Genomic DNA, 27,754 nt, shown 5'->3' with positions numbered 1-27,754 from the left:
AGATGATTTGGTTGCTTACCTTTTTGTCAGCCTTTATCTTTGTCTGGACTCTCATTTTTTGTCATACAGTGCTTATGCTTTACTCTGCTTCTTTTAGACTTTCTGATCTGACCTTTCTGGAAAGATGGAAATGGTTATGAGTGTAGACACTTTGTAATTTGGGAAGAGTTCAATTGCATCTGTTGGACTGATTTTGAAAAAATGATGATTTCCATCAATTTTTGTCACTATAAAATGAATGTTAAATTATATTAATATCAAATATGCTTTGGTTAATATAGTTTTCAAGTCACTTTAGAAAGTATACAGTGATTCATATGTGCAAACTGCACAAAACTAAAGCAGATGTCAAATAAAACATGATGTGTGGCATCATTTGTAATTAGTTTGCTACTGTAGCCACAGTTTGTATTTTGTGCAAGTCTCCTATTAAGGAAGCCATGCTTCATATTTTGAGTGTGCCACCTCTGAGTGCTGCATCCCCTCAGATTTTGTGCAAACCATCTGTGAATGCTGCTACTCCAGTAAGTTTGTGTGTATCAACTGTTTTCATCATTTTCTACTTGTACTGACTGAAAAAAGTGAGTCAATAAAGATTTTATGAGGAAGAACAAGGAAATAAGATGCAGTCAAAAAACTGAGCCAAGATTGAAATCAGGAATTCCTGTCATCAAAGCCATATATGCTAAAGCCAAAATTTATTTTTCCTAAAGAAAAATTCTAGCACTATGAGTCACAGGGAAAATAGCAAGTAATCACCCTCATTATCCAAATCTTGGATGTTCTGGGAATATGTGAGGTAAATTTTATATGGTCACACCAATGTTGTCAAATATCACGCATTCCTGGTAAATCATGGAATACATTGCCAAGGAAATGGACCATTCAAAAATCTCCCAAAATAGCAGCGCCCCTAACAAAAAAAAATGGTGTCAAAAATAGCATTAAACAATGAACAACTTTTGAAGGAAGCCTTCAAACAAAAAACAAATGTCAAGACTGAATTATTTGGATTAAAACCCCTAGGAAACACATATAAATTATTTTTAATAATTAAGGAAAACCTAAGACAAATTAAACCAATTATGCAATTATATTTACTTGCACTTCAAGTTTATGGTAGAGGATGCCAGGCTGTAGACAAGCACATGCAAGTCTAAGGTACGGAAACATGTTTGCAAGAAAGTGAAGTGTTTAGGATTATAACTGTAGCTTTACAACTTTTTGGTGCATTCGCCATTCACAAATCATTTTGAGGGAGAGAGACTTCAAGCCATAAACCATTACCTTAACTACGCCCATGACAAGAACATAAATGGTGTTCTTACAATCATTAAAGCCTCATTTAATCCTAAAACATTTTTGTTTTTTATATTTCTATATATTTATGTCAACATCATTTTATGTCTCAAATGAATTACTATTTTCCTAAACATAAGTGATTAGGAGATGATATTGCTCATTTATTTTATTAAATCAGTACTGGTTGTACGCTGATATAGTGTTGCTTTTGAAATTCATCATCCGATTGTCTACTAAGAAATGCATGAATTGGGACAGAGCTGTTCTGCACTGAAGAACATGAAACAGCAAGCATGATGTGAGCTTCTAATAACCTCAATGTATTAGCAACCTAAGATGCCTTAACATTAAAATAATACTCTTAGAATTCCATCCCAGTTACTGATTATTTAATCCCAAATGCATCAAAATACACATAGTCTAAACCAGGGGCGTCGAACTCCAGGGGGGTATTTTTTGTACGTGGATTACTCGCTTAGCCGGATGTAATTGTTGACGATTTGGCCTGATCCTGGATCTGTCGGTTTTTTGAAACTCTTGCTGGAAGTGTTGTCATAGCAACACATCCAAATCCACAAACCTGCTCGGAGCAGGTTTGTTCTATGTAAACAAGGATTAGTTTACACACGTGATCAGTGACGGTGCGTGGAAGTCATCCAGTCAGGGCTTCGCCGTTCATGAATGAGCGACCAATTGATATTGGTGCGCAAATTATACGAAGAGAATTTCATATAAAGAGGGTTTTGCATGATCGGCAAGATCCTTTATTGCCCCCGGAGGAAATTCTGTACGAAAGATACCGCTTTAGCTGAGGGGGAATATTGTACCTCAAAGATTTATTAGCTCCATATATTCGAAGTCAAACTCGGCGAAGTCGGGCTCTCACAACCACACAGACAGTATGCATTGCTTTGAGGTTTCTTGCAAGCGGCACTTTTTTATATACTGTAGGCGATGCGGAACATCTATCGAAAAGTGCAGTTTGCCAGGCAATTCGTAAAGTCTGTTTGGCTCTGAAACATTTCCTTCAGGTTTTCATTGTGTTTCCTGGACACCTGCGTGTGCAGACAATAAAAGAGGCGTTTCATGCCATTTCAGGTAGGTAATACACAGACTAAAACACCCACAGTTCCATGAAGAATCTCAATCAGCCTAACATTCTCATTACCAGGATTTCCAAATGTGATTGGGTCACGTGGAACTGATCAGAGTGGAGTTTGATCAAACATTATTTGGAAAATGTACCTCTCCTCCTGATGAATAATCAGACACAGTGTCTTCATCAAATATTTGACCTTCGTTAATATCTCGTTGGTCAGACACAGGTTCAAGGGATATGACATTCCCTGCAACTGACCCAACAAAAAAGAGGGCTATATGGAACATACCTATGGCACACATGGAGGACAAATATTCAATGGCCATCCTTTACCTGAAATGAAGTGACCACTACTTCCTGCCACTGGTTCTGAGGAGGAGCTTCCCCCTGGAATGCCCTCAGAAACAGGGTGATGGGCATTTTGCTGGAGAGCCAACTCTTCTGCAGGGGTTAGGTCTGGACCGCGTGGACCTCCACCTGTTTTTTGCTTGTCTGCCTCCTTATTAGCTTTAAAATTAATGTTTTTTATATTATATAATTGATTCTTTATGTCAACAATTCTTTAAATAGTTATATACCAATATTTACCAGTTTGAAGTATATTCTTGTACTTCACTTTAACCTGTTCCCATGTTCTCCTTGTGCTCACGTTTGATCTGGAATTATGACATATTAAATAATAATTAATCTGACACATAGGAAATGAAACGCTGCATTCAGTAAGTACAATGTACACTACTTAGCGTTTCATTTTTTCGGCCACTTTTTGCCAGTCGTCTTTTCTGGTCTGGGCTGCTTTTGCAGTGTTACCCCTTGTGTATATTAAATCTTGAAATTCTTCGTGTCCTTCGAATAAAAGGTCTTGCGCCGCGTGTGTGAAAAAAAAATGCGCCCGTTCTTTCGTCATTTTGTTGCAGCCTATCAAAGACTTGCTGATCATGTTTTCTAGACTCAATATATATGGGCTTTTCACTCAGCGCGGGCGCGCGCATTCATCTCGTATGATTAGATCCAGCTACACTAATCTAATACACAGCTGCGTTTGAAAAACCGACTTATCTGGATGAGTTTCACTGGCATTAACTCATTCAAGATGAGGCACCTGATCTCGGATGGTTTAAGCGACGTACGAAAAATACCCCCCTGGCCTGGAGGGCCACAGTGGCTGCAGGTTTTCATTCTAACTCTTTTCCTAATCACTGACCAGTTTTCATTGCTAATTAACTAATTTTCCCTTCATTTTAATAGCCCTGTTTTTAAGCATTCAGTCCTCTGAATTTATTCCTTTCTTCATTAAATGAGATCCAAACAGAAATGAGATGTGAAACAAGCCGACAGATGACCAGCTAAATTGGAATTTCAAACTCCAACCAATTTTCCCTCCAACCAGTCTCTTAATGAAAAGCTGATTCTTGCTGTTAATTAAACTCGTTATTTAATTCCACAGCTTGTTGCTGCTCTCATTCTGCCACGGCAGACATTTCTAAAACTGGCGATTTTCTGTTTTTTCTAAGAACACAGTCAAAATATTTTGGTGACCTGAGAGATCAACCTTACTGAGACCTTCACCTTTCGTTATTTTCAGATATTGTGTAATGGGCAGAGGTGAGCTGGTCATGTGGCGGCTTGTTTTATGTCTCATTATTGTTTGGCTGCTAATTAAGGAAAAAGAGACAACTAAGGAGTCTGAGTCAAGTTAATTAAAACTAAGGCAAAAGAAGTTAATCAGCAGCAAAAACTGGTCACAAATGAAGAAGAAGTATAGAATGAAAACCTTCAGCCACTATGGCCCTCCAGGACCAGAATTCGACACCTGTGGTCTAAACGGAAATGGCCATCATGCTAATGTCACTTTAAACAAGTTACAAATCCAAACTGCAAATATTCTACCGCAGAGTCCTATGAAATTTGTACTGATAATTTAAAGCAAAAAATGAATTTGTCATGTATAAAGATAAAGATGTTGCTAAAGAGAATGGTGTACCTTCTTTTGAAAATCAACTGGGTGAGCTTCGGATGATTTAAAACGTTCTTGTATTCTTATTACAATGCAGAAGAGATTTCTCAGGTAAGGAAGACAGAAGTTTCCAGGTAGGGTGGTTATTTAAAGCAATAAAGACAAAGGTTTTGAGGTAAAGTCTACTCATTAATCACGGCACCAGAGAATGGTGATGTGTTGCATGTTGATTAGCACATGAATACAAGTTTTTCATGTTTGTGTTTGTGGCCACATTGTGTGATCATCCATTTAGTTACCTTTTAATCTATCAAAACAGGGCCTTGCAGCAGTTGTCATTCACAGCAGCATTCAGTGCGAGGCAGGAACCAGTCCTGGACCAGTTTATTATCCAAATCTCAGATGATCAGGGAATATGGTCACTGTAGCACATTCCCAGCAAATCAGCAAATACATTGCAATGGAAACAGACCATGGGCCACGGCTATGGGAATAAAAATGAGCGTCCATAGAAAAAACCATAAAGTAGAGGTGCAAAACCAAAATAGACTGAAATTTAAACTAAGGACTGCTGCTGTATTATTAACCACTGTGCCAGGTGCAACTCATTTTTATATACATCTCTTAATACAGATGCTATTTCCAGCGTTTCACATATTGAATAGGGGAACATCTACTGTACCTCATTCTGTCATCTAATGGAAAGCCAAAAAAGAGCAAACAAAATATTTAAGAACATATGCATGTGACGGTGTGGGTCAGCTCGACATTACTGGATCCCACCAGGAGCCTCTTCAACCAGCCACCGCCTGTAACTTTTCCGAGGGATGAGCTTGGCAGATAGATAGATAGATAGATAGATAGATAGATAGATAGATAGATAGATAGATAGATAGATAGATAGATACTTTATTAATCCCAAGGGGAAATTCACACAAACCAAGGGGAAGGTGCAAAGTGCTCAGTGCTTTTATTAAAGCAATTTAAAAAAAACAAGTGTTCAAAAAGTGCAGTGTGAAGTTAAATAATCCAATTAAAAAGATGAATTTATGGAGGTTAAAGTTCAAACAAATTCATTAAAATGAGGTTAAAACTAGCTGGCAGGAAAGTGTCCTTTCTAAAAGCCATGTGCATTGTTCTTTTAACTGGCGTCTCCTCTGCTTATCCTATGCGGGCCTTGTTGCCCTACCGACAGACACAGCTGATCTTCCACAAGTCCAGGTGCCTCTGCCCCATGGCTATGATAAGGCTCCCTGTCTGAACCTAGGCTCGGTCCACAAAGGCCATGGCGCTCACAATGGGGCTCTCAGTCCAAGTCTCTGACTCCCGCTGCCTTCCTGGGCTTCTGTGGCCACCTGATCACTCCATCTACCCCCAAATCACTCAGCTGGAGCGATCCACTACAGCAGCTCCCTGGGTGTTGGCCACCCGCTCCTCTCCAGGGGCTCTCCAAACAGCTGCCTGTCTCAGCTCCTGCCCTTGTGCTTGCTCGTTCCACCTCCTGTCTTCTTCTCGGTTCTATTCTCCTTCTTTCAGATGTTGCGCTCCCTTTTATTGGATGGAGAGTAGCTGCAGATGCCTGAGACAATCAGACCGCCCACACATACTGGCAAGGCAACGCACGATTGACCAATGGCCTCACACCAACCTGGAGTCGAGCAGTTGTTGCAGCAGATCGCTTGCACCTGCTCCACTCCCCAGTGCGAGCGCATCCATTCTTTATTTAAAAATGGCCACCTTTTTCCTGAGCCATGGACCTGCTATACCATAATGTAACATATATATATATACTGTAAATAGTGATCTGAAAAGATGAAGAGTAACCCCATTTAAAAAAGACAGTGAAAACAGAAGGTAAAGAAAAATGCACTTGAAGGTGTAAAACACTTAACATCAGCCAAAACAAAAAAGAAAAATGAGGGATCGGTCCTTCCACCTTAAAGAATGGCCCTGGCCCTCAATCGATGGTGGTGTCTTTTGGAATTTGATACTATTGACCTTGAGGAGCAGAAGCTGGGAAAGTTGTCTTGTGGCTGGCAAGCACCGGAACTGCGGACGGAACAGGCAATGATGTGACAGCGCTCTCTCTCTTGTTGGGGTTGGTACTGCTTACTGTTTTATATATGTATCTCTCCATTATAAAAAAAAATCTTTGGGAGGGAGACGAGACATGATCTTCTCGGAAGACAATTTGAAGTCCAGCAAGAAACACTTTAACTTGCTCCCAGCTCTTAAAACAACGACAAGGAAAACACGCAACTCGCCAGCAGCAGAAACCCAGTGGATGATCCTACTGCTTCTCCTTGAGTGCGTTCAGCCACCCTAACCCCCCACCCTTCACAACACGAGTGGCAGAGACGTGAAGTGGCAAAAGGACAGCTGCTGTACAGGCTTTAAAATGATCGACGGGCAGCGCAATAGCAGCAACAGCAGCAGAAAGACAACAGATGATCCGACGGCATCTTCTTAGCACGCGTTCAGCTGCCCCACCACCTTTCCCCCTTGACAATGCGAGAAGCGTTATACGTCCTGCGAGAAAGAGATTTAAGTCCCCTAGTATATGTATAAATATATTTACTGTATACATGGCTGGACTTGGATCCCAATCTGGAGGGTCTGCCATGTGGGGGGTGCTGCAACACAGTAATCAGTGCATTCTCCCAACTTAACATAAACATATATATATATATATATATATATATATATATATATATATATATATTATAGCAGTAGAGGTATCGATCCACCTCTTGAACCCTCAAGTACCACTCCAAACACCAGGTAAAAGTATAACAATTATTTATTTTGTTATAATACAGTGCACCAAGCACCCTCCACTCCACACTACTCATATACACAATAACCAATCACAATCTCCTCCGCTCCCAGACACTTAGCCACCCTACCTCCCAGCTCAGCTCAATGTACTGGGCTTTCCCAGAGTCCTTTATACTCCCTGACCCGGAGGTGTTCCTGCCCAACAGTCCACAAGTCCTTATTCCTTCCGGGTCAGGGTAAACAGTCCTTATCTTCACCCCGGAAGCACGTCGTTTCTTCCTGTCCCGGGATTATGACGCACTTTCGGGTTATAGGGCATATATGAGTCCACGGGCCTCCCGACAGCAACTCCCAATGGTCCCCAGGGTATCCAGCAGGGCTGTGTATAAAAACTACATAGTCCATGAGGCCCTGCTGGAATTCGGGGCCCGTCCATGCTGTCGGGAGAGCTCCTCCTGGCGGTTTGGGGGTGAGAGCCAGAATATGAAGCCGGCCATCCTTCACAATATATATATATATATATATATATATATATTAGCAGCTGGAGATCCACAAAGGGAGAAAAATGATTCATGTATCATAAAGTAGTTTTTATTCCTGAGCTTTCAGCCCCTACCAGGAGCCTTCATCAGAGGATAATGCTTAGACTTACAAGAATCAAAGGCAATATATAGCACAATTTGTTGGGGTGAGGGTGGCTTCGATGGGGGGGGGTTACCGGTCGTAACGTTTCATTTATTTCATTTATTATGAATATGTTCTAATTAAGTTTGCATATGCTGGGTTTATGCCCAAATGTTTGTGAATGGAGTTTTTGTCTGGTAGCCAAGATTCAGCCTGTTCTGTGGCACTTTTAGTACTGGCCTTAAATCTTACTTGTACATTGTCCCAGTTAAATGTATGTCCTGTTGATTTTGTATGCGTATAGATCTGTGATCATGGGTCCTTCCTTCTAACGGCGTTACAATGTTCCTGTATGCGAGTTGTAATTCTTTTTAATGTTTGTCCTGCTGGTGATACTGCTGGGCAAGAACTGCATGGAATGCTACAAACTGCATTTCGTGTTTCTGCTGTCGATTTCTTGTTTTTAGCGTTGAAAAGGACGGTGCGCAGATTGTTCACGGGTTTATGTGCAATTATGATGCCTGATTTGCGCCTTCCATGATCACAAATCTATATATATATATATATATATATATATATATATATATATATATATATAGTTAGTTAGTGGGCTTAACTAAGGGTAATATGCTGGGTCAGGGGTTTATTTATTTATGAAGTGCACTAATTTGTTTTTGAAGTGCACTAATATCTTTTCTCCCTCCTCTGCAGATAAACTGAAGGAAAGGCCACCTAAACCACCAGCCAGGTTCCACTTCCATCTCCAAACCATGCCCTTCTACTGATCTCACTTCCGCCTGTTCCCCATTGGAACCTTATGTTCCTTCTCACTGCCTATAAAGCCAGCCTCTTGCCTTTCCCCGCAGTCATTTGAAACTGCTGTTATTCCTCTCGTTTTTTAAATACTGTTAATAATATACGGGGTGGAACCCTGAACCTTTCTCTTGAGTGTAGTGTTACCTTTACTATATATATACACACACACACATATATATATATATATATATATATATATATATATATATATATATATATATATATATATATATATATATATATATATACACCTTTGTGTCTTTGTGGCTGTATATTGATGTATATTTAGATACACTGTATAGTGTTTAGAGCGTTACTCACTAAATTAAATTAAGTGAATGCTTTCTCCCACAGACTGGTGTCCCATTCAGGATTGTTTCTTGCCTTTCACCTGATACTGCCAAAACAAGTTCGATCACTTTGTGACCATTTCATCAAAGTGGGCCAGAAAACTAAATAAATGGATGATAAAAGTTGAATTATTTAACAGATGCTATAATGTAAATCAACTACTAAATCACAATTGTGAACATGTTTCAACAACTGGAAAGCTAACAACTTCAATAGTTCACCGTGGGTCACACAGTTAGTAATGAGGAATACAGCAAGAGGTTTGAATCTTTCAAATCAGTGTGTAAGTCTCTGGTACACACTGCCTTGCATTGATATTTTTAAACACTGTAATAACACAGTTGGAGGGCATTCTGCACTTTAATGTGTAAAGGTGCTGGCCTGTAAATCTTACGGATGCTCGTTTAGTCCTCTCCGCCTGTTCATTGTGTGACCCTGACAGAGTCGCTTAACTTGCGGGTGCTCGGGGTTTAGAGATAAGTAAAGGTATTCTGGGATGGAGATTTTTCCCTGTCCTTACTAAATATTAATTGCAGTTTGTGCTTTAAACAGATTATTTTTTCATTTCGTGTAAGATTTCTGATTGAAAGCGTTTGTCTAGAAAGCACTTAATAGTAAGAATACACATACAACAGCGCAACTTTAATGAGTGAAAATGGAAGCATAAATGAACTCCTTTGAGGTCATGTAAGCAGATGCTTTTCTCTTGTTTCCTAAATTTAACAACCATGCTTGTTCTGACTACTTGGAATTGTCTGAGAGAAAATGGGTTGTAATCAAACTAACTGGTTACGTCTCTAAGATATGCGAAAGGGAAGGTGTTTATAACTGTTTACTGTATGTATTCCTTCTCTAAGTAACAAGTATTAACAATGCAATGCAAATTTGAAGGGTTTCAAAAGACATCTTAAATCTGTGGGATTATTTTGTTTTAACTTCACTTGCTTAAATTCTGTAAATGGCTTGTGGATGGTATCTCCTGTAAATATCGTGAATAAGCACAAGCCAAACTTCGTTAAATGGGTTTCATGCGGTAATTAAATGGTTAAGGAGAAACGTTGCTTCTTACGGAATGTCTTTGAATTGCTACCGTGATGTCCTATTGAGATTTCCCTATAGAATCATCAGTAGCCTTTTTGTATCTAGGCTAGTAGAACAGGCTACTAAATGCTTCGTGAAGTCATCCTGCTGTTAAAGCGGCAGAACGTTACAAAAGCAAAAACGATAAGGCTAATTTTCACGTTGCTACGTGTCTGATTAAAGCGAGGTGCGAACGCATCCCTCCTCATGCGTGCAACATCTAATTACTGCTGCTCGGCTCTGGTCGCTGGTACCTTGAATGGCTCAGTGTCGCGCGTTGACTAAGATGCTGTGGATGGGGGGTGAGGCTGGCATCTTATTGCTTAATTCAGCAGATTGCGACAAGCCTACACCTAAAAGACTCTGATTTGGTAAAGAGCCGTGAAAAATAAGTTATTTTCGAAGAGACCACGCCCGCGATCTCAAGCGCCTAAAGAGACAAGCCGCTCATCACTGTGCAAAAGGAGACGGTTCCCCTTTAGGAAGAAGGTGGACTGCTCCGTACAGAAGGCTACCACAGCTCAGCGCAGTTTAGAAGGTAGCCACAGTGCGAGTCCTCAAGTTTGGGATTGTGCGACGGAGACATCGCAACGCATCTTTTCCGTTTTTTTTAATTCATTGGAAACTGTGTATAATTTATCGCCATCTGTTATGCAAATGGATTTAATTCTGCTTACCGCGCAACTCCTGCTTTTTGCAGAACCTGGTAAGGATTTGTTATACTTTAAAAATGTAAGGAGAACAAAATCCTAAGCCACCTGTTCTGAAATTTCGCGTGAAAGATGCTGTCTTAATCTATAGCCAGTTTGTGGCCCGACTATGGTCCAGAGGTAAAATGTCCATTGTCCTGTTTTTCGCAAGATCAGGTGCGTTGTTTTTTCTCTTGCGTTGCTCTTATAATCGTACAAGAAAAGAAATGTGCTCGTAGAATGTAAACATTTTTAGGCTAAATTCAAATTTCGAAGTAGGATGTGTGAAACGACACGTCATAAACATCCCTAGATTACACCATTCAATATCACTTTAAAACAGTAAAATGCAGTGGGTCATTTTCAGCGTCATCTTGTTGCGCGATGTTATTAAGTAGGAAATCTTGCTGGAACTTTCACCTCCTCTGCTTTTTATTCCTATTTTTGATGACATGTTCCACCGTGCGCAGCATTCGTCACATCTTTCCAAGTTGTTCCAGTCTTAATTTGTACAAAAAAACTTTACTTTTTAAACTGTAATTTTTTAATGCAGAAATTAACATTTGAGAGGATAGAAAAGTTAACAGAGCTTTCAGCTACATTCTGTATGTAAAATCAATGTATTCAGCGTCTACTGAATTAAGTCAAAAGCTAAGAACAGGTACGGTGTCATTAGCGTGCTCGCCTGAGTTTGAGTGTGTCAGAGGAATTCAGAAAGTTTAGTAAAAGCAGTAGGGTTATTTCTATAAAGTAAATCAGATCTCAGGACGAATGAATGAGATGGCCACAGACTGCAAAGTTAAAGGAAGGCAGGCTGTGGTGCTTAACCTCTCCGGTGCCTTGCGGCGATGTAAACACGACCTGGCAAACCGCTCTGTGGCTCTTGCCGCAGCTCCATGGCGACATCGTCCCCGTGGAATGAGCACCGTGGGAATGGAGCATGCCGTTAGGTCGCAAGGAAAACCTTGTTGCAAACTGATGAGTGAAAAAATAAATAAATAACGGGAGTAACTTAGAATTAAGAACATTTTGCATCTGATTTTGTACACTCCTTTTCCTAAGTGAACAGTTAAAATACATGAAGAACAACTTTGTTTTTCAGTTTTAGGGCTTGGAGTGGATCCTGATTTACAAATCGATATCATCACTGAACTGGATTTAATGAATTCCACATATGGAATTACCCAGGTGGCAGGATTGCACAACAACAGCAAAGCCTTTTTATTCCAAGGTATTTATGACTGAATTACTTTTTCTTGTAGTAACGTGTTTCTTTTGCTACTGAATATCCTCTTCTGCTTGTGTTTATTGTGGTGCCATCCCCTAGTTGTGTTATTATAAATGACAAGTATATCTATTTGCCTGTTCACACGATCGTGAGTACGTGTTTTATGTCTACTATGCTTACCGACAAAACAATGTTGTAAAAAGCGGTCATTTGAGATAAAAATTCCCTTGGAAAAATGCTGATGAGCTTCCTCAAGAGGAAACTTCTCAATAAAAAAATAAAATAAGTGCTGCACTAGAGATTCATTTGCTATTGAAATTTCCTTAAGAGAAGTAGGCGGCTACCATACATCAAAAGGGCAAGTAAAGTGTCCTCATGACTTGACAGGTGTGTAAATGCTGATATATTTTATAATTATGAATTGCCTTGAGATTTCTATAATGTATGGCATGTACAATTAAATTCCCGCTCATTTTTCTCATTAATAAGAAGCATACATAATAAGGCTTTTTTTGCTGCTTATGGATCATGATGACTATACTTTAAAAATAATTGTCAAATTACAGAGTCTGCAGCTTGATTCTAGTTTTGCAATCCGTCAGCCCTGCACAGGGTGACAAATCCAAGAAATTCCCTAAAGTGCCATCGAATAATTACTACACATTTAATTTATCCCATTCAGCAGCTACATCTGTTTTTTCCCCTTTTATGTATACTTTAAACGTATTACAGATATTATAACATCATGAATATTTAACAGCACAACCTGTGCTCGACCTCAGTATCACAGCTCATTATTTTTTGAAGAAATCTGTGGTATTGCAAGCTGCAAATAATGCCATATGCTCCTGGGGTAATAGTGTTTTCCAGAAAGTGTTAGATCTTGTCACCAACATGTGTTAAGTTAACTTTCAACTAACTTATTAAAAATGTAATAAATTGCCTACCACTGCATCTATTTTAAAATGTTGAGGAAGCACTTCTGAAATGCAGAATATTACCTTTAGTTTAATTGTATTTAAATGAATGAAGACATTACACTGATTGTTTGGGTTACTTGGGATTAAGTCACCAAGCTTTGTGCTTTATTAATGCATCTAAGTGGTTACTGTATTATTTGTTGTGGTCATGAGGATGCCTGTGGTTTGTTTTAAAGCTTTGTGCCTAAATGTTTCTTAGTGAAAACTGCTGAAGGCTTAGACAGTTACTGACAGTGTTCTTGTGGGATTTTAAAAAATCGGAGAAGAGTGCAGTTAGCTTCCTGAGAAGTGAAATGAGGAGAGCAAGTGTTAAGAATCTAGCTAGAAAAAGGCTGACACACAAACAAAGGCCACTGGGTATGGCATCCCAGCTAATGTGTACTTGCTATTTAAAGTGCCATTCTTTTGGGTATTGTAGCTCCCAGATAATGAATCTGTAGTCTCACTAGATTCATGTCACCTGAGGACTTTCAGACTTGTACTCTAGGGTAGCTACTAACATTTTATAGAGCCATTTAAGTATTACATTGAAGAGATACTAATTTTATAGTAGTCATCCAGTAAGACCCAGTCATGGTCTGTATGGACACTGCTTGCAGGTTCTTCCTATCTCTGGCTGCTCTAATTTCCTTTCACATGTCTGTTAAAATAGATTAACTGTGTTGTGTTGTGTGTGTATGTGTGTGCCTTGCAGTGAATTGATGACCAATCCATGTCTCGTTTCTGACGTGTGTCTGATGTTGCTAGGATAGGCCATGGCCCCTGCCACCCTAAACTGAGCAAGTCTGATAATGTTATATGTGTATTATATGAGCCTGTCATTTGTCCATGGTCAGGTCACAAAACAGGAGGGCTAAAAATCAAGAATAATTTAACAATGGAGACTTTCTATCTAGTATTGATTTTTGTTGAAATGCTGTATAACTTCAAGGATGAATATCCTGTTTTTTCATTTGACTGGTATGGCCTAACTATATTGTGCATGATTCTTTTCCCTTTCCGTATTTTATTCTTGTAATTGAGTTTGCCAAGCAAGGCTCAGTGGGACATTTCTTCTGTTTCAGACTATTTAGTGCCCACAGAAGAATTACATTAAGTGCACCGTGCAACACAAGTCACCCAAGTAACACAGGTTTCTAGACTACAAATTAAGCGATTGCTTTATGCTTTTCATGTGCTTATTGAAAATACTGATGATCTCTATTAGTATTATGTTACCAGTCATGTAGATACAAGTAGCTGATTAGGCTAGTGATGTCTGTGTTTAAGGGTGACACAGTGGCATGTCCTGAGTCTGAAACCTGAATCTCTCACAGGCAGTCTGCAGAGTGGATGTTCTCTCTGTGTCTGTGTGCTTAGTGGTGACAGTAAATTGGCCTGAAATGAGTAAGTGAGTTTAGGCATGTGCAATGTAATGGACTAGTGTCCAGCCCAGGCTTGGATCTTGTCTTCCACCAATACCTCTGGGATAGGCTGATTCTACGTGATTCTGAAACGATGAAATGAGTTCAGTAAATGGATGAATTACTGTTTATATTATGTGGATAACTAACTTTATTGTACCTACTGTTCTGATGCCAAGTGTATTGTGCTGTTAATGAGTTTTCTCTTTTTCTGTGTAAAGTTCAATTTTTTTCACATGCAATTTTTACAGTGTTTATTTTAATTTTGGTTGAATTATTATTTGTGCTTTGATTTGTATTTTTGCACAATTTGTAGAATACCTTACTAAATTCTTTCTACTTGTAAATGAATAGAACAGAAACATTAAAAAGGTTTAAGGCACTAAACATTACTCTGTTTAATGTCTGGTTATAAATATGCAAGAATAACAAAACAAAATCAAAATACATCACAATTGACATTGCCAATGACTGTTGGCTGCCAGAGAATTTCTTCCTCTCTGGCGTGGAGCTTTCCATTCGGTCAGTAGGTCCAAAATGACAGTGTAAGTCCTGTATTAAGGGTTCAAGAAGTGGAGGAAGTGGAATGGGTGGAACTGACAGTGTACTGGCTTGAAGTGATGTCAGCAGTCTTCTAGCAAGTATTCTTCCATTTTAAAGTAAATGGAAATTCCATCAGTGGCAGTGTGACACCCATAATTTTTGTTGGACTTAAAGCTGTAAGATAAATCCCAGATGTTCGTGTGTGTGATACACTAATGAATTTTCTAAAGATGTACTTTGACTTTACTTGTATTCGAGAAACCTTCAAATGTATAGATGCAAGTATTGCATAATTGCTGATAGATGATTTTGGAGGGCATAGTTGGAAGCAAACAGTGCACTGCTGTGACAGAAAACCACTAGACAGAGTTTGAAAGATAAAAAGCACCGATTTAACAGTAGCTTAGGGTGTTGGATATACCTGGAAAATGTTGAAAAATATTAAACTTGTGGTAAATTGATTAATTCTACAAATACAGTACATAAGCAGACACTTTGCATTCACTTTTATAGCAACTGAATTTTTTCACTTTCATATTGATAATATAAAGTAATTTGATGCTGAGATTGTCAGTCCTGGGCAGTTTCAGTGACTCCTTGTTTTCATTATAACCATTTTGTCAATTCAAAGCCTATTGATTCTTGCTATTGGAGGACATATAATTTAATTTGGTGTCTTTTCCTGTTCATGTTTTGCCACATCAGTGATCCATACTAGCATTGATTTTGCTGTTCCTCACTTTTATCATGGTGGCATGCTAAGCTGAATAGACCAGACCAGATCCAAGCTAGTGATATAGTCTCTCCATTATGTCCTGGGTCTGTCCCAGGCCTTCTCCCAGTAGGTCATGCAGAGTATCCTCCAAAGAAGAGCTGCCTGGCAAGTGAAATCCTAATGATAGGCCAAAACTGCCTCATCTTGATGGAGAAAATTGGTGCTGTTACTCCAGCATCTTTTTGCAGTGCTTAGCTCCTCTCAGTGTCACCAAGACTGAGCCTAATAATCTTAATTTTGCCTACTTGTACTCTCAATCTTATTCTTTCATCAACATCAATGGCAGATAACTATAGTTAAGAATGAAGATGTAGATCGATCATTTAAATAATTTAAATCTTTGTCTATGGATTACTTGATTTAACACTATAGTCTAGTACTATGATCACTTTTATTCTTACTCGTGAACAGGATCTTGAGGTCAATGAATTCTTCTAACGCTGAAAAGTGCTCACCTAAACCTACAGAAAACAAATCTCTTTTGCAGTTCCAATTACCCTCAGGTGAAATCATGAAGTGGATAGTTGATGAGACAGACACCCTCTTTGAATGAACTCCACACCAGGGATTGTGAACATCACTCTTGATCTGCCAATAGGGGGAATGAATTACATACAGCAAAGGGCCCAGAAGCCTGTGCTATTGTAGTACTTATCGTTATTGGTTACATGATCATAAGCACTGGACTAGTTGGGGGAAAAACACAATAGTTGGGGTGACTATCAGTCAGTTTCCATACTGTTAGATACTGTGCCCAAACAAGAAGATGCTGTGTCCAGCGTTGAATATACAGGTAGATATTACAAGTTATACTTATGCAACTGTCAGAACAGTAGAGAACATCAACATAAATAGACAAAATCAATGGTTGTAGTATTGGTCCCAGATCACCTGGCATTTGCTATTTTTCTGTAATTTTGCTTTTCAATACTTGCTCACCTGTGACCACAATATGGCTCCTGGGACTCCAATTGGTTAATGTCTCTAGTGGCTTAATACTATTGCTCTGAACAGAAAAGCTGTGCTACAAATTCAGTAGCTGTTGATGAGAAAGGAGCAAATGTTGAAAACCCTTCTGTCAATGTCTAAAAAACAAATCCCAAAAGTGTGTTCAAGGTTAATTGGCATTAAGAACATCCCTGTTATAACCAGTGCAGAGTCTAGCATTTCCCGTGCCTCACACACCTGCTCTTGTACCAGATGATAAGATTTGTGCCACGCTCTGTTAGCAATATTTTTAAACATCTTTCACCTTATGGTTTAACTACTCTTAATATTTATTCATGAAATAGCTGGAAGGTGAAATCAGCCAGTTGGTAGCAGATCCTGGTGTACCTGATCTGTATGTGTCAGTTAGCTTTTTTACTTCCAGGACTGTCACAACCTGAGCACAGAACTATACCAGCAGCTGCACGGGTGTGAGCCTTCAATGTTCTAAGTGTAGATATACTGTAACGAAGCACTTAATGCAGTGTTTATAGTGAAGGCAAAAATAGTCAAGCCCAGTCCTCTGTCCTGTATGTTTGTTGCCAGTTGCCGTGTATTTGCCTCTGCTTACTTTTCGTCATTCTTTTATTTCTAACTCCCGGTATTCAAATTGGTGAGTGCATGCTATGTGAAGCTTTTTTAACAAGAAATCCATCCATCCATCCATTTTCCAACCCGCTGAATCCAAACACAGGGTCACGGGGGTCTGCTGGAGCCAATCCCAGGGCACAAGGCAGGAACCAATCCCGGGCAGGGTGCCAACCCACCGCAGGACACACACAAACACACCCACACACCAGGGCCAATTTAGAATTGCCAGTCCACCTAACCTGCATGTCTTTGGACTGTGGGAGGAAACCGGAGCGCCCGGAGGAAACCCACACAGACACGGGGAGAACATGCAAACTCCACGCAGGGAGGACCCGGGAAGCGAACCCAGGTCCCCAGATCTCCCAACTGCAAGGCAGCAGCGCTACCCACTGCGCCACTGTGCCACCTAACAAGAAATCTTAAATCTTTAATCTTATTTTTATATTGGGCTAAAATGGTTTGCTGTAAACTTTTGCTATTTAATTAACAGTACGCTAGTAGCTCTTTCTTTATACAGTTTCAGATAAAGGAGGCACACAGAAGGCTTTATGGAGCTGCTTTATATGTCCTTTGTATTGGGGCGACGATATTTGCTGGAACAACATTCCAATCTGTTCCGACCCAACTTAAGCACTGATCATAACCTTTTCCCAATGCACTTGAAGACAGGATTGGCAACCTGTCATTTCTCCTCAAATATCCGCGCGAGGTCAAAGATGGTCTGTTGATTTGCCACTCCAGAGTATTTTAATTACTGTAATGACTTCTGTCAAAGAAATGGACCCAGTTCCAGCAAATGATTCAGGAGAGCATATCAATTAGATTTTGAAGCTTCTCAGAGTTCTCTCAATACCACTCAGCTGTATCCCCAGCAGAGGTCAACATTTCCCCACACTTGCTGAGAAAATCCTTTGTGATTTTCCGTCCACACTTCCTGACATATCAAATGGTTTGCAGAAGCCCACAGAGACCTCCTGAAAGTCAACTACACCTCTCTGGGACCAAGCTGGTTGCTGGTTTAGTTACTTACTGTGTATCTCTAATTATCACTATCAACTTTCTTTTGCTCCATATCAAAGTTGGTTTAAGTGAGCGTATGTGTTAAAAATAATAATACTCTATGTGTCAATCTAAAAATTGAAAGGCTGTTCAACCCAAGATATGACAGCTTAGCCTAGTGGCTAAGGCATTTAGCAATTAACTGTTAAGACTGCAGATTTAAACTTCCACTACTGACTCATTGCATGGCCCTTAATTTGATCCTGCTCACATTGTGCCTACTGTAAAAGGAGCATACCAGGTTGCATAAAATGTTACATTAACTGTTATAAACCATGTGTGTGTGTGTGTGTATGTGTGTATAAAAATAAAATGAAATATAAAGTCTAAAGGAATAGATTAACCTTCATGAATTCGTAAAAGTCATTAATTAAGTGCTGGCCTCTTTTAGCCAGAAGGTCTTTGAACCTTCCTCAAACACTCCATGTCCTTACTCTTTCACTGCACAGGGAGTCCAGCATTCATGGTACCTACCAGTCTGCCTGTCTTTCAGGGCCATGGAGGAGAATTGTCTCTTTCCTCCCAGGTCACTTGTACCCTCTCTTTTTAGAGGGTGCCTTTGTGCCTTGCCTTTTCGGAGCTTCCACTGGAAACAAAGAATATACTGGCATCTGAAGGAAGTCTTTGTTTTGCACTAGCTTCACAACATGCCTGTGCTGTCTCAGTGCATGTCACCTGTAACACCTTGGGCATTGCTGGACCTGGCCACTTACCTGCCCACCCTTTCCTGCTTGCTGTCCTCTGGTCCTTGAGCCACCCAGTACATTATTATTCTTGTTTGAAAAGTATAATGCATCTAAAATAAATCTTGAAAGTTTCTGCACTCTAAGAAAAGGTTAGCCTTATGTTCTGGAGGATTATTATTCAGTAACGATGCAATGGCAGCGCTGGGAATATTGCACATACTAATCAGCACTGTGTCCTGAAATAACCTCAGCAAAACCTTTTTTTTTTCTTTTTTTGACAATTTTCAGTATTTTCAGTGCTTGAGGCTGCAACCAAAAGTGTCTCCTTATTGTCTCAATTTAGAGACTCTTAAATGGAATACTATAATTCTCACTTGCTTGCCCCTTTGACAGCTTGCTAAAGGATTGACACCTACGATAAGATTTTTTTTTCTCTCCGTGAGTGTTGCTTTCATTCACTCTGCTCACTTCAGCATGCACAGCTTTCAGTTTAATAGAAAAAGTACCCCCTTCAAAGGGAATCTGTTTTCTTTGCAACTTTCACTTGTGGCTCCTGCAGATACACTATTGTATGTTTTAGCTTTGTTGTGCATGTGCAGCAGGGTAACATGTGGTAGAGATTTTCAAATGAAAGCTCATTTCGGATAAAAAAAAATGACAGCTCAGAAGGGATAGTGAGCAGGCTATTAGTATCCGAGGCACGTTGGCTGTCACTGAACTCTCTGCAATGGATGCTATCAAACTTTCCATATTTTATTCATGAGTTGTGGGCTGTTCTGATAAGGCATGTGAATCAGTACACTCAAGGATTATAGTATAGGTAATATTTGCAAAAATATTTATGTCTTTGATTGTTTAAGAATAGCTGTAAACATGGACCGTTTGTCTAGGACACAGTGTCTGGGCTTAGTTTATGTGGATGGTACTACACACTGGCCCCATGTGTTCTTTTTATTTAAACATTAAAAGTTCTTCCCTTTTTTGTCTTCAATCTTTAATATTGATTATAAAAAATATAATGAAGCATATGTGTCTCCAGGTATGATTTATGGAATTTTAATATAAAACAGCCTTAAACCAAACTAAAGTGCATTTCATATTTAACACAAAAAGGAGCAATAACACAAACATGCACACATTAAGGGGGTCCTTTTAGTAGATTAGGTGAACTTAACAGAACAATCATTGAGGTAGGACAATTTAATTAAACTAATTCCATAAAAGTTAAAATATAAAATGAAGAATATTTAACTGTGCATGTAATAAAAGCATACATTCTGTGAAACACTAGGCACACATTTGGACCCCTTCAATCGAAATGTAGAAATTATTTAATGATCAGTTTAGAATAAAGGCATTCTACAACAGAGCTTAAATGGAAAACATCCCAGCTGAAGTGGACAATTTCGATTTGGATTCAAAATAAAATTTTGAGGTACTGACATGTTCTCTTGCTGATTTTGTCCTTCAGCCAAAAGATGTTGACCAAGGTCCTAAAACAAGAGATTTGGCAGCTTTCACTAATGTAAAATGTATTTAAGAATTATTTTAAACGGTATTGTTAAATGATATTTTTGATCATTTTTTTATTCTATAAAATTATTGCAGCCTCATGCTATATAGAAAGGCCTTTTTGCTTGTAGGGGGTTTTGTATTTTCTCAAATGGTACGTATTTCATGCTGTGTGCTTGCTTTGCTTAAAATATTTTTAGCATTATTTGGTTAATTTTAAATTCTGAGGCAAGGAACAAACCGATTTAAAAGCTTTCTTTGACACAGAAGTAGACCTAATGACACTTCCTTTTTAAATTAATTGCATTGCATTTGAAGTCAGTGCTACCTTTGCAGTGCTGCTGAGCAGAGATGTTTTTTTTTTTGCTTGCAACTGGCACAAGTTTTCAAGATACTGATTTCTTATTAAAGGTAAAAAAAAATCCTCCCTTACATGTTAACTATTAATTATGTTGTCTTAGTTGTTTGACATATTATTTTAAATACTTTCACATGATCAAAATAAAGACTATCTGTACAATGCTGCCACAAAGTGACACTTGCAGATTCAAGAGAGCTGTAGGTTGTTTTAACTCCTTTGACAGAATTAACTCTTCCATTCCTACAATCGTCGTCCCTCAAAGTGAAATTGGAATGTCTAAAATATTAAATTGATTTGTGTATGAATGCCCTAGTTGCTACTGAGGTCTGGTCCTTAAAGGTTTCTGTTAATAGTTTTGGTGAATGTTTATGCTCTAACCATGTCTGAATGTGCACACAGCAGCTTTGGATTTATTGGAAAAGTGTAACTGTTTGGCTAATGTTTGACGTCACAGATACTATGATCCAAGATTTAACCCTTTCTCGCTTAATAGGTAGCTGGAAGATTGAAAGATGTATGTGTAAAATCAAATGATAGAACTTGATATAATGTGTTTCAGCTCTAGTTTTGGCACTCCCCTCTCTACCATGTTCATGTTTTTGACCAACAAAAATCCAAAAAGTAATTGTAACATCATGAATTGTAATAATTTCAGAACATACTGTGCATGTTATGTCAATAAAAAAAAATATAGCAGTTGTTAAAAAAGAGTATATAAAATAGTTAACAATGTAATGCGTACAAGTGATCATTTCAAAAAGGTAATCTGTTTTTCCAGAAAAAAATAATAACTTTGCTATATAGCAGCAGTAGACATGTTTGTCATGTTCAGCACTTGCTAGAACAGCATTGGTTTTGCTTAATCTGTAAAGCACTCAAACTGTCAGCCACGTAAAACAAGAGCAGCTTTACAGGACCATCTGACAGACCTTCTTCTGCTTAAGCATACACTTTACATTTTCTTACAAACTGAGTTCAATGAAGGAATGGTTGTTTTATTTGTTTCTGGGTTGCTCTATGTGGTTCTTGCGTATTTGCGGCACACACACATTCCTCTACTGCTCATTCTGCCTTTTACTTTCTCACTGTCTTGTTCAGTGCTGTTCAGACAGTCCTAGGAGAGCCATGGTGTCTGCAGATTTTCCATCTTCCTGCGCTTCGTGAAAAATGAGCTCATTATCATATTAAATGAACCAATTACCAGCTTATCCCAGTTTGGAAGCTGTAGGTTGTTTCCGAATGACACAGAAAACCTACAGTCTCTTTGGTTCTCCAGGGGCTAAATCAAGTCCATGTAGTAAACTCTATCTTTTATGCAAAGACACTGTGCATGGGACCTGAAGAAGAGACTAGCACAGAACATTTGAATAGGCCATTTTATATTCCTTTAGATTTTGCTGGATTGAGTTAGCCTTGTAGGCATCTGGGGTTAAGGGGTTTTTAGGTACATTAACCTCCTCATTTTGAAACCGTATGGAACTCAAAATTAATTTTATTGAAGATGCAGTGAATATAATATACTGTACACCAGTATAAGATGAAATGTAGTCAGTCCACTACCAGTTTGATGACTGTTTATATATTCCGCACTAAATTGACCCACTTTCAAGTTTATAAGGCATACTTCAAAGTCCATTTTATGTACAATCAAATACATATTTATAATTAAGCTCTGAAGACTTCAAAGAACCCAAGTAGCGCATTTTCAATTTAGGAAGTAATCTGTATAAAATGATTAGAAACATCCTGCTCATTTATTACATCTGCTGGTCTGGTATTATCTACTTTCTTTATGAGCCATGTACAGCTTTGTTAAACAAAGTTCTGAACAAATACAGTTGCTTTTATTAATACTTTTATCTGTGTGTTCTTTAAACAAAATGGCTTGCCTTGATGAAATGTTTCATTAATACTATGCTAGCATTTAAATTGCAATAATAAGCAGTTGCTTATTATTAAAAGTGTTTGCTTTTTTATTAGTATAGTTACACAAAACCAGGGTTGAAGAGCCAATGTTTGTGTGGAGTGGGTGTATTTGTATTCAAATCTACAGTTCATTCTCCAGTCCAAAAATATAATCATCCATCCATCCATTGATCTGTCCATCTTCTTAACCTGCTTATTCAGAGCAAGGTTGAGGGGCAGGTAGAGCCAATCCCAGCAATCATTAGGTGCAAGGCACAAACAATCCCCAGGCAGGGTGCCATTAAGATATACCCTTCTTGTGTAATTACATTATCTGTCGAGTTTGCGACTAATTTTAGATTTGGAATTGAATCTGTGGACTGTGTATTTTGTCTTGGAATGGAATGGTTATAAAAAGAAATAACTGATCAATGCAAATTGAGTAAGCTGCCATTAATACTAGGTAAGAAAACTAAGTCTTGTTTCTTTGAAGGTATATTGAACAGATGCATCTGTTATTGGGCTAGTGGCCTGTCTAAGGATGGCAGTGAGTACTGGCTCCTCTGTTTCCATATAATGATGTGGGTAAAAATGTCTTTGGATTAAAGTATTTAATTTGCAATGGTAACAGTCAAAGATGATTTGTGTCCATATTTCATGATAAACGTATACTAGAGTATCTAATTGGTATAAATATATGCTCAAGCTTGTGCACATTATTTTAAAGTCTCTTGTGTCATTTTTAGTGCAGATATCATACACCCTGATCTGTTGTACTTACATTATTTTTTCTTTTTATAAGCCCCATGTGCAAAACAACTTGAAAGGACAACCCATTTCCCATTCACATTTTACCTACAAGCTAGAACCCAATTTTAAAGGAGTGTGCTTCCTCTGGATGTTATGGGCAGCTCTATAAAGTAATACTGTGGGCAGGCAGGCTCCTAAATGGATAATCATGAATGAATGATTTACTTGGCAGGTTTTATCAGTTATTTCAGCAAAACTTCCTGTTGGAAGAAGTTATGTGGTGAGATATGCAAGTTATAGTAGCAGTAGCAAGTCTACAGAAGTTTCACTTTAAGTGGATTTAGCAAAATCAGGGAAACGTACTGAAATTGTGCCATTTCCTACCTTGTGCAACATGTTTCTGGGAGAAGCTCTGCATACCAAAACCCTAAATTTGATTACATGTGTTTGAGATTATTTTCAGTACTTTTAAAAAAACATCACACATGTACTGGCTCATGATTGATCTGTTAGTTATATTAGAATATTGTTTACGGTACTTGCATCAAACTAGCTTGTTCAGGATATTGTTTTTCCATATCCCCAATTATTTGACCGAGTGATGCACCAGGCTGGCTCTTCTGACATGAAGTGTTAGGTTATAGCAGTACTGTTAAAAAAAAATGCTGAATTGTGTCAGAGGATCCTGCAATATATTCATAATGATAAATTCTCTTCTTTAGATTTTTGTTCAATTTGAATGATGCTTTGCTTTTGTAAAAAGAAGATCCTGTTTTTGAATTCATTTGTTCATGCTTGTGAAACATTTTGTAGCACTGGATTAAGAATGGATCTCTCTCAGACCCTTAATTTGTCAGTTTTTGAAGCCTTATCTGGCCACAGAATTAAGTTCTTTACTCGCTCTCCTTCTCCTCTGTTACTCCACCACTATACTTTCCCATTAAATTTAATACTGTCTATGCAATATCTCTTTCGCTTCTTCTCATTATTTTTTTAATTAAAGTCATACTTTCCAAATTTTGGCTTGTTGTTTTCATATGCTTCCAGAACTTGAGAAACATGTTGGCATCTGTTCAGTTTAGAATTAACACTCACCCATCTTCCTTAATGTTTCATATTGGTGACAATTCAATTCTTTCTACCTTGTACATGTTGTTAACACTTTTCTAAGTTTATGACCACTCAGGGCTTGCCATGTTCCAATTACTATGGTCTAGATTTTCTTTCATTTTCTTTTCCCAACACAGAACAGTTTTTAAGGCAAATGTATCCTGTTTACCTCTTTTCTTTGTTTGCCAATCTCATGGTGGAAATCTACTGAATATCTCTCCATTTACGGTATCTGTGGGAAACACATTTGTTTAATTTTAATCCTGTTTGAGCTATCTGTTGTGCAGATCTATGAATCATCCAGCTACAATATAGAGAATTATAAGTCTGTTATGTGATTGGTTTTGTTTTTGTTATGTTCTTTATTTTGCCTTATACAATTCCTTGTATTAGGAATTTGTTAGTTTTCGCATACCCCTTGGGGTCAGAGCGCAGGGTCAGCCATTGTACAGCGCCCCTAGAGCAATTACAGGTTAAGGGTCTTGCTCAAGGGCCCAGCAGAGTAGGATCTCTTTTGGCAGTGATGGGGGTTCGAATCGGCAACCTTCTGGACACTAGCACAGATCCTTAGCCTCAGAGCCACGATGGTGACATTATCCCAGAGCTTTTCTCCAATCTGTTCTAGTCAGTGCTCTTGACCAATGAGTGAGTGGGAAGACGGTTTTTCAGTTCAAAATCTCCACTCCACCTGACTATGCTTCATTTTCGGCACTATTGCCATTTTCAGGAAGTATTACTTTAACAATATTTTAACAAAAAACACAGGTGTTATGGACATTATGGATATGTGAGTGGAAACTTTCAGGGGTATCCTCTGGACCTTATTGAAGCCATTTGTTTCAGAAACACTTATCTTTCTTCTCAATGAAAACGTGAGATTACAGATTTTCTCTGCCTTCACTACAGACAACACAGGGTAATTAACACATGAAAATAATTTTTAGGTAACATATACCATTAATTGACAAAAGGAAAACAGTATGCATGCCTTTGCTTATTTACACACAAGTGCCTGTAGACAACATTCCACTTTACTATAATTTTTTTAGTAAGCCATATGCTGCTTTGTAAATGGTAGTATATGTACAAGCCAATCCTAGAAGACCAGAGTGGCTGCAGGTTATTTCTAACACAGTTTATTAGTTTAAAGCCAATTATTGTGGCTAAGGCAACTGTTCTACACAAGCAATGTTTTTTAGTTAACTTGCTTGTGAAAATTTTGAATCGTTAATCTCATCTTTTAGTCTTTTAATTCTTCACAACACAAAATTAATTGAGCTTATAGTGGAGGAGATTTCAGGCCAAGGCTCATTGGCAGGGAGAAGAGAGACCAGAATCATGACAGAGAGAGAGACAGAAGTGAAATGATGGAGGAGAACAGGTGGGTGAGCCATCACACATAATAAACAAAAATATCCATTAATAGGTAAGAGAACCAGAATTTAGTTTCTTTTTTATGTCTTGATCCTTCCCTATAGATAATTTATTTTCTAATTAAGTGCAGCATTATTTAATGTTTGTGGCTCATGCTTGGTATTCATGGTGTGGGGGAATCCATTTACAGCCTGCAGAATTCCAAAATAAAATATATTTTAGAGCATAAACAGGCTAAACAGGTATTTGGAAGTGTATTCTAGGTTCTAGAAAAAGCCCTTTGTACCTCTTTCTTTGCTCTTGAATCTGAACAATGACATGTACTAAATTGTTTTGGAGAATGAAAGGTTTCTTCCTGTAGAATACTGTCAGTTAGCTTGAGCTGTCTGGGAAGATCCCTGGAACTTCTCTGAATCACAACCTTTGAAATAAAAACCTGTGAAATCACTGCAGCGACAGCACTGAAATAATACATTGTGCTGCAGTCAGGTGTCAGCACTTAGTGCGCATCAGTGAGGGTGGAAAAAAGGGACACAAAGCAAAAGAGAACAAATGACTCCAGTCTGTGTCAGTTCTATCTGATACACTGTGGATTGTGCAAACATGGGATGGTTAAGCTGTTTACAAGTGTAAAGCAAACAGTGAAGAGCAGCAGACCAATTAAAGCCAGCAGATAAGACTATGGCTTAGCTGTTCACTTTATGCCAGGAGATCTGCCCTGTCTAAAGGAACTTCAAGAGCATTGCAATGTTATTTGTAACCAGTATAGTACTATACAAAAAAGCTTCTTTACAATCAGTTTGACAATAAGACCTTAGCATTTCTCTAAAATCAAGATTAAACTTCATTAAAAAAATCTTTTTGATCCCTTAACTACCAACTCACCTCATTGTTCTAACCCATCTAGTCCAATTAAATGGCTGTGCCAGCACTGGCAGAATTAGGTTAAAAATATTCTAATCCAATGAGAGCACACTCACTGATACCAGACTGATTTATAGTTATCCACAAACCTAATTTGCTTGTGCTTGGGATATGAGAGAAACAAACTCATGCAGTAGACATTGGAAGAATGTGAGGCTCCCACATTGACTGTGCCAATATGTACACACCTATAATCCTTTGCAAGTAAATATTAGCCACACATTATAAAACAAAAGGACTGTAAGGAATGCTCATTGTGAAAGCCTGTTATGGTGCAGAAAACCCCAGGGTTATTGTTTCATGTAAGTATTAATGTATAGCTGCATTAATACACAGCATTATACAAATACAGTAATCCCTCCTCCATCGCGGGGGTTGCGTTCCAGAGCCACCCGCGAAATAAGAAAATCCGCGAAGTAGAAACCATATGTTTATATGGTTATTTTTATATTGTCATGCTTGGGTCACAGATTTGCGCAGAAACACAGGAGGTTGTAGAGAGACAGGAACGTTATTCAAACACTGCAAACAAACATTTGTCTCTTTTTCAAAAGTTTAAACTGTGCTCCATGACAAGACAGAGATGACAGTTCCGTCTCACAATTAAAAGAATGCAAACATATTTTCCTCTTCAAAGGAGTGCGCGTCAGGAGCAGATCATGTCACAGAGAGAGAAAACCAAACAAATCAATAGGGCTGTTTGGCTTTTAAGTATGCGAAGCACCGCGGCACAAAGCTATTGAAGGCGGCAGCTCACACCCCCTCCGTCAGGAGCAGAGAGAGAGAGAGATAGATAGAGAGAGAGAGAGAGAGAGAGAGAGAGAGAGAGAGCCAGAGAAAAACAAACAGTCAAAAATCAATACGTGCCCT

At 38.6% G+C, this 27,754-nt stretch overlaps 1 protein-coding gene across 1 annotated transcript in view; it reads left to right on the top strand.

Moving 5' to 3' along the window:
* Window positions 1-10,074: 10,074 nt before the first annotated feature.
* Window positions 10,075-27,754, top strand: part of LOC114645928 (protein kinase C-binding protein NELL1-like) — a 1,522,815-nt gene continuing 1,505,135 nt past the window's right edge. Inside the window, exons 1-2 of the mRNA XM_028793848.2 lie at window positions 10,075-10,713; window positions 11,799-11,927. Of these exons, the coding sequence (XP_028649681.1) occupies window positions 10,659-10,713; window positions 11,799-11,927 (184 nt within the window). The 5' untranslated portion in view covers window positions 10,075-10,658. The remainder of the gene's footprint in view (window positions 10,714-11,798; window positions 11,928-27,754) is intronic.

Source organism: Erpetoichthys calabaricus, chromosome 2 (assembly GCF_900747795.2).
Source record: "Erpetoichthys calabaricus chromosome 2, fErpCal1.3, whole genome shotgun sequence".
Taxonomy (NCBI): Eukaryota; Metazoa; Chordata; class Cladistia; order Polypteriformes; family Polypteridae; genus Erpetoichthys; species Erpetoichthys calabaricus.
Note: the sequence above shows the minus strand (reverse complement) of the source record. Positions and strands in the feature narration are given on the sequence as shown.